General features: G+C 37.7%; 1 protein-coding gene across 2 annotated transcripts; it reads left to right on the top strand.

Annotated features, from left to right (window-relative positions):
- Positions 1 to 1,735: 1,735 nt before the first annotated feature.
- On the top strand, positions 1,736 to 5,987 carry LOC126707681 (zinc finger protein GIS2). Of its 2 annotated transcripts, none has more exons than XM_050407506.1 (4): positions 1,736 to 1,901; positions 3,249 to 3,436; positions 3,923 to 4,015; positions 5,303 to 5,987. In XM_050407506.1, the coding sequence occupies exons 2-4, from the start codon at positions 3,312 to 3,314 to the stop codon at positions 5,853 to 5,855; spliced, it is 771 nt and encodes a 256-aa protein (XP_050263463.1). In that variant the 5' UTR covers positions 1,736 to 1,901; positions 3,249 to 3,311; the 3' UTR covers positions 5,856 to 5,987. The 2 variants fall into 2 exon arrangements, with proteins under 2 accessions (XP_050263463.1, XP_050263464.1); XM_050407507.1 differs by having other exon boundaries at positions 1,753 to 1,901; positions 3,179 to 3,436.
- Positions 5,988 to 6,964: the final 977 nt, after the last annotated feature.

Here is a 6,964-nt window from a genome sequence, read left to right as displayed (position 1 = left end):
AATTATCATATTTTATTGAATTTCCACATAAATTCAACCACTTTAATATCCCACTCGGTCACAAGCCTACGTTATCAGGCTTGGCATATGGACTCCTTTATTAAATATATCACAGTTATATGATCTTATGTTGAGTAGGTATGGCTTTTAAAAGTTGACCAATATTCAAAAGTTGCTATTAAAGAAGGAGAGTACCCTTTTAATAACATAGATGAGTGCATGATTAAGGACCGTGGGGGTGTGGGATTGGATTTTTGGAAAGTCACTATGGTTGATTCCTAACTTCCTTAAAACCTCTATAGTTGTCTAAACACCAGTGATTGAAATCTACTAGCGGATTGAGTGAGAATACTCCGATGGCAAACTCATGAGATAATACTTACAATAGAGAAATTAGTAGAGTAAGTTTATGTTGTGTAGTTTTTATACTTTTGCAAATGGAATTATTCACTATTTATAAGAGTTATTTTAGGGAGCATTGTGGGGGGAATCCTCTCTTTTCTCACAATTATAGACAATGTTTTTAGACCTACTCAAAAAGCTTCATGTCCCTTAATAATCCAAAAAGTAGGGCTAAACTTTTGCTAAACAACATTTAATAAGATTTGAGAGTAGTTTTTTTGCTGAATAGATTTGAGAGTAGTTGGAGAGTAATAAAATATGATGATAAATGGGTGATTAAAGCTATCTTGTTTAGTAGGGAACACTCTGGTGGGTTATGCGATCCTCTTCCAAAACCCTTGCCATAGATAGTACACGTGTCAATAATTGTAGTGGACTTTTCAGAGTAAATACTTTTAGGTCGGCTAACCAATTCTAAAAAAGGTCTTGACTTGGGCTTAGTTTGTGGACCTGGCAGCCCATCTAAGCTTAGACATGGGTTCGTGGACCTTAGACTTAATTCCCACACAAGATATCATACTTCTGATCCAATTACCAACTCCACTACAAGTCCACAATGCATGCAGAATCTGTTCATAGAGTCTTCCCTAAATATAAGGATCAGTTTAGAATGCATGATGGGAGGTTCTAAAAAATAAAAATAAAAAGTCTCATTTCTTTACGCTCCGTTTATTTAGAAAACCTTATTTGAAGATAGTTTTTCGTATTTTCAGTATTTGGTAGTATAAAAAAAAATTGAGTCAAAGAAATTTTTTTCTTAACTCTCCTTATTTAGCTTGACACGAGATAAAGTTATTTTCTACTAAAATTTTTTGAAGAACAACTCTATTTCACTCGAAACTAAATAAGGAAATAACCTTATCTTACCTAAAACTAAATAAGGGAAGTCAAAAGATAGTTTTCCAACTTATTTTAAGCTTGCTACCAAATAAAGGAAAAATGACAAAACTTAAGTACAGTACTTATGTGTTATTCTTTAAATTTCTCTCTTAAAATTCAGCCATATGACTGTACTTAACAAAAAAATATACTTTCATTCATGAGAAAAAAGACTACATGATTGAATTTTAAGTGAAGAACCTAATTAACAAGATTTAAGGTACTATACCTAAGTTTTTTCCAAAAGAAAAATGATATAATTTTCAAGAAAATACTTTTTGGAAAATAATATAGTTTCCTAAAAATATTAATGTCGAAACAAGAAAAAGCCAAAATCCAAAATCTAAACTAGATCCATTGAAAAAGGCCCATTAAGGCGATCCTGGCCCAATAAGAGAAATTATTGGATCTTTTAGGGGGCCGATGAAGGCCTTAGCTAAAAAAACCCTTTTTCTTTTTTATAATTAGAGAGAGTCCGTAATTTTACACAAACGCTGTCTCTGTGTGTCTGTATCTCCCAATAGTCCCAAATCGCAGTCTCCGTTTTTCTGTTACCACTTTGGATCGTACATCAGAATTTTATCCACACTTCTCCTTCTCCAGCTCAAACAAACCACCAGGTTCGTTTCTTAATTCTACGCTCTCTTCAGATTCGAAGCTTTTAGGGTTACGGTTCATATTCCCCCATTTCTGTTTGTATCTATGCATGCTTGTTTGGATTTTGATGAATTGGTTTCTGATTTTGATAATTAGGGTTTTGTTCATGGTTTTGGTTTGGAATCTAGGGTTTTGTGATTTAATTTTATTGCAACATGGAGATTTGTTAGGTTTATTAATTGTTGTGACTTGTGTGAGCTAAGAGGACGAGTCTAGAAGTTTCAGAGTTTGGTTTGTTTGGAAAAATTGCAGAAAAGAAGTAAAAGGAATGGTTATGATTTATGAATAGTGGGTATGTTAAATGAGGGACTTGCTATTAAAGAAAACGGATTTTGGGAGAGATTTTTTTTGGGTCTACTTTTTGATATTTGATGGTATAATATGAATAATGTTGGTTTTTGCGCGAAACTATAACTATATTTGTCTGTAGTTTTTAATTGGTGAGCTGCACACGCGCCCACTGTGTCTTGAATCCACAACTTTTATTCTCCATCCAATTATTATGGAAGGAGGAAGTACTGTTTGAGCTAGAGCTCATTGCCTGTTATATTTATATACATTTACACAATAGAAATTTTTGCATGATTCGAGGGGGCCTCTAAAGGCCCAAGTCCCAACGCTAATATGTTTGTCTGATTCTTGATAAATTCTTGAAATGTCCTCAAAGTTCCATATATTCATTGCTTGTAGTTGTATTTGTTTTTCGATAACAAATCATAGCAGTAAAAGATGGGGCGTTTTTGAAGTGGCGTTAGATTTGAATAATGCAATGCATACCCAGCTCACTATGGAAACATCTCATCCTATCTTTGTATATCCTTCATTGGAAACAGTCCTTTATAAATTCCCTGAATTATCAACTGATGTTTTCCTACCCCTTGTGTTACTCTCCATACTAGTGATAACTATGGCTGAAAAAGTTTCTCCCTTTGCTTCAAATAAAGAACTTGTCCCACTGTCTTCCCCTCTTCTCTTTCCGATTTCTCTCGTCTCTAAAGAACTTCAACTGGTTTAGATGATCTCATAAGAAGTTCGAGACTGAACCCGGTCTATGTATATTTAGATAGGCTTGGTGTTAAATTGGGAAGTTGACTCTTTGCAAGGGCTGCGTGAATGTTTATTGAAGGATGTGGTTGAGGAACTTGGTGTTGAGTGTAGTGATATTTTGTTGCTATGAGATGGTTGCTTGTTGAAATTTAATATTATTTGCTGTTGGGGTCTGGTGTTTTCTATTTTGAAGGGGAAAGTAAGGGGTTGGGTTTGGTTTGGACTCATGGATGTGATGTTGGGTGTGGTTGTAATGTGGACAGGGAGGAGGCAGCAGCTGTGTGGTGTTGTGGTGGTGGTAGGTGTTGTTGAGGATATTTTTGAACATGAGCTCTGACAGCAGGAGCAGAAGCAGGAGCAGGAGCAGGAGCCCAATGGACCGTAAAATCCGTTCTGATCGCTTTTCCTATCGTGATGCACCTTACAGGAGAGATTCACGTCGGGGTTTCAGGTTTTCTGACTTTTGACCATTTTTATATTATTTCTTTTGTCTACATAATATGAGGGCTAGGGAAGTAAAAGTACGCTCTTATGCTTCACTAGAGATTGTCTCCAAACGTAGTTATCATCCTAGCTGGGTTGAGTAAGACTTGAATTTGTCCTTGAGAACCTCTAAAGTCCATATTTTGTTATTTTTCTTCTGGATGATTATGTACTGCTTTGTTTCAAACTGTTGTTTTGAGATATTGCAATTTCCAAAGGGCAGTGCTAAGCCATTATTTCTGATGTTTAGTTGGATCAATCTCTATCTGGAGGGAGAAAACTATTCTCTTACTAAATATTAGTTTATCTTATCTGTGATGTTATTTCTTTTAAAGTTCTTTTGCTCTTCAGCTAGATTAAAAATAGGTGACAGAGAGAAATTTGATTATGGATGTAGATTTTACCATGCCATTATTTTCTTCTCAATGTTCAATGTTTTTGGTTTTGTTTCCAGCCGAGACAATCTATGTAAGAATTGCAAACGTCCAGGTCATTATGCTAGAGAATGCCCTAATGTGGCAATTTGCCACAATTGCGGCCTGCCAGGGTAAGTAAAATTAATTTGCACTGCTTTGTAATTGAAACACACATATGTTCAGTGGAGTTAAAGCTTCTGTACTTTCTCAAAAACATTACTTACTTTATAGTCCCACTTAATTGTTCAAACATTTCAAGGAGTATTTATCATTGGGAAAATAGAGATTAGTCAGTTTATGCTTTTTTCCTACTCTTTAAATCCTGATATATGTAAATTTGAGCCCCTCTTTTTGTCACTTCATCAAACACTGCCACCTCCTCCTATACTTTAATTGCTTTACCACAGCTATGGTTACAGCCTACATATCTACCTAAACCCACCATCTTCATTTACCGCAAGCGCCACCAGCAAACATTATTGCTGCCCCACACTGTATTTGAGGTACTACCTCCACTTCCAAAAGCACCAACTCCACTACCATTACCAGCACACCATCTGCTTCCTCTTCACCTCCTCTGCCTTTTACCTTAAAGCAGTCGTATCAATCAACCCATAACACCATTATGGTGTTTCTTCATCGTGGCACCATTACATTACTACTTCCATAACACCCATCACAAATTTGCCTTTTCCACTTCACTGCAACCTCTGCCTCTGCCTCTGCCTCTGCCTTATTGCATATCTGCCCTCTTCAGCTTAATAAGCTATGCCTCTGCTTTTATTGCCAAACACTATCATCAATGGCAATCAACTCTACCACCTCCATTGTGTGCCTTATTTTTATGTCTACTGCACCAATATTGTCTCCTGAGAGAGGGCTGGTCTTTGGCAATAACACTGGCTGCAGTGTATCAGAAAAGATTTTTATCTATTTATTTTTTAAGCTTTTGTTTGCTTTCTAATTTGCAGCAGCAATGGGATACCCAGTTTCCATAGGTTAAAATATATTGTAAGTATAGATCACTAGCTGTTAAAAATTATGTGATGGCCAAAATATGAGAACAAAACCTTGAATCTAATGAGCTCTAGTTCAAATGGTAGTTCTCCCCCTTGTAAGCACTAAGTGTAGGGAGAGTTCATGGTAAACAAACCCCCCCTCACCCCCCCCCCCCCCCCCCCCCCCCCAAAAAAAAAAAAAAAAGAAAAAGAAAAGAAAAGAAGGAAGATGAGAACAAAAACCTTCAAGCCTTGGATCTTCAAGGAGAGGAGGTCCTTTTGGGTGATGTGTATAGGGTATATCATACTTGTGTCATTTGACACCAGTAATCTGCCTTATACAACGGCATTGATATCCCCCCTAGTTTTATCTTTTAATGGGACATTTTATTCAATACTGACATATTCTTTTCTGTTCAGGCACATTGCTTCAGAATGCACAACAAAGTCGCTATGTTGGAACTGTCGAGAACCTGGCCACATGGCCAGCAACTGTCCAAATGAGGGCATCTGCCACACCTGTGGTAAGGCTGGTCATCGTGCTAGAGAGTGCACTGCTCCCCCACTTCCTCCTGGGGACTTGAGGTTGTGCAACAACTGCTACAAACAGGGTCATATTGCAGCTGACTGTACAAACGAAAAGGCATGCAACAATTGTAGGAAGACGGGCCACCTGGCACGTGATTGTCCGAATGATCCCATCTGCAACATGTGCAATGTAGCTGGGCATGTAGCTAGGCAGTGCCCAAAATCCAACATTATTGGAGAGCGGGGTGGTGGTGGTGGTGGTGGTGGTGGTGCTCGTGGTGGTGGTTACCGCGATGTTGTATGCAGGAACTGCCAGCAACTGGGTCATATGAGCAGGGATTGCATGGGCCCTTTGATGATCTGTCACAACTGTGGTGGACGGGGACATCTGGCATATGAGTGTCCTTCTGGCAGGTTTATGGATCGCTATCCCAGGAGGTACTAATGAATGGCAGCTCATGTGCTTAGCAATCTATTTTCTTTGTTATGTTTTTACCTTAAAGCAGCGGTACCTTAGTTTTTGGATTAATTGAAAGTTGAAACTTAATGAATTTAGATGAGTGGATTTGAAACTTTATTTGGTGGGGATGTGCTGATATTGATGTGGAGCATTTATTTTTCTGTTAGGATTTGTATGATTGTGCTTGAGTACGGAATAGATTTAGCTATTAATAAAAGCTGTATTCCAATTGTGTTACTATAAAACCTTCGAAGAATGCCTCTTAGTGCATTAGGTGGTTTATTTGCTATAATTTAGAAGCTTGCAAAATCATCATTGCAAACTTGAGATTCTCGGTGGTGAAATCTAGAATGTGAAATCTTTCGCTAGGAGACAATGCAGGAAAATGTGCTCAACTTATGGAGTTGGAAAACAGCTTTTCCTCTAACCAGAAGATGGTTGAGGATTTTATGACTGAAGAGCTGTCATTAACCTTCAAGTCTCTGGTTTCTCCATGGTTGTGCCATGGGTTTCAACTTTCAAGGCATTCATGTGAATTGAGTGCTGAGGTCAAGCCTGACTGTTGCAGAAGCTCAAAGTGGAGCAAATCTCAAGCGCAATCCCATTTGTTGGTACACAGTGGTCATGGGTTGTGTCGGTTATTGGGCTTTGTTTTCAGGCTGGGCTTCTTCGGAGTTTCAATTATCGAAATATGTTGTAGGTCACAACATTGATTGGACTCCGTTGGGCCATTCATGGCTTCTGGTTTTTTTCTATCTCAATGTCGCTAATAATAGTAACCTTTAAAATTTGATATTCCGAAGAGCTGGGTGTAGAGCATACAAAATATGCTATTGCTAGTGTTACAAATGGTAGGGGCTAGAAATTCATCAAGGAATGCTATTTCCGCTTTCATCTAGCTTCTTCATGTTGTTTGTCAAGAGCTTATTATCATTCCTTTGCTCTTCTCAGTTCTCATAATGTGGTACATAAATTGTGCGTATCCAAAGTCTAAACATTGTTAATCTCAAATAAATAAATAATTTAGTCTAGACGTTGATCACAGCGTGGTTATTCTTTTGTGGCTTTTTCCTCTCAAGAAGATTTTAGAATGG

This window comes from Quercus robur, chromosome 11, assembly GCF_932294415.1.
Source record: "Quercus robur chromosome 11, dhQueRobu3.1, whole genome shotgun sequence".
In the NCBI taxonomy this organism is placed as follows: Eukaryota; Viridiplantae; Streptophyta; class Magnoliopsida; order Fagales; family Fagaceae; genus Quercus; species Quercus robur.
This window is presented reverse-complemented; position numbering and strand designations above follow the sequence as displayed.

Coding starts and splice junctions, on each gene's coding strand:
- LOC126707681 (XM_050407506.1), top strand. CDS start 3,312: ATGAGCTCTGACAGCAGGAGCAGAAGCAGGAGCAGGAGCAGGAGCCCA. Junction 3,437..3,922: donor GATTCACGTCGGGGTTTCAG/GTTTTCTGACTT, acceptor TTTTGTTTCCAG/CCGAGACAATCTATGTAAGA. Junction 4,016..5,302: donor CACAATTGCGGCCTGCCAGG/GTAAGTAAAATT, acceptor TTTTCTGTTCAG/GCACATTGCTTCAGAATGCA.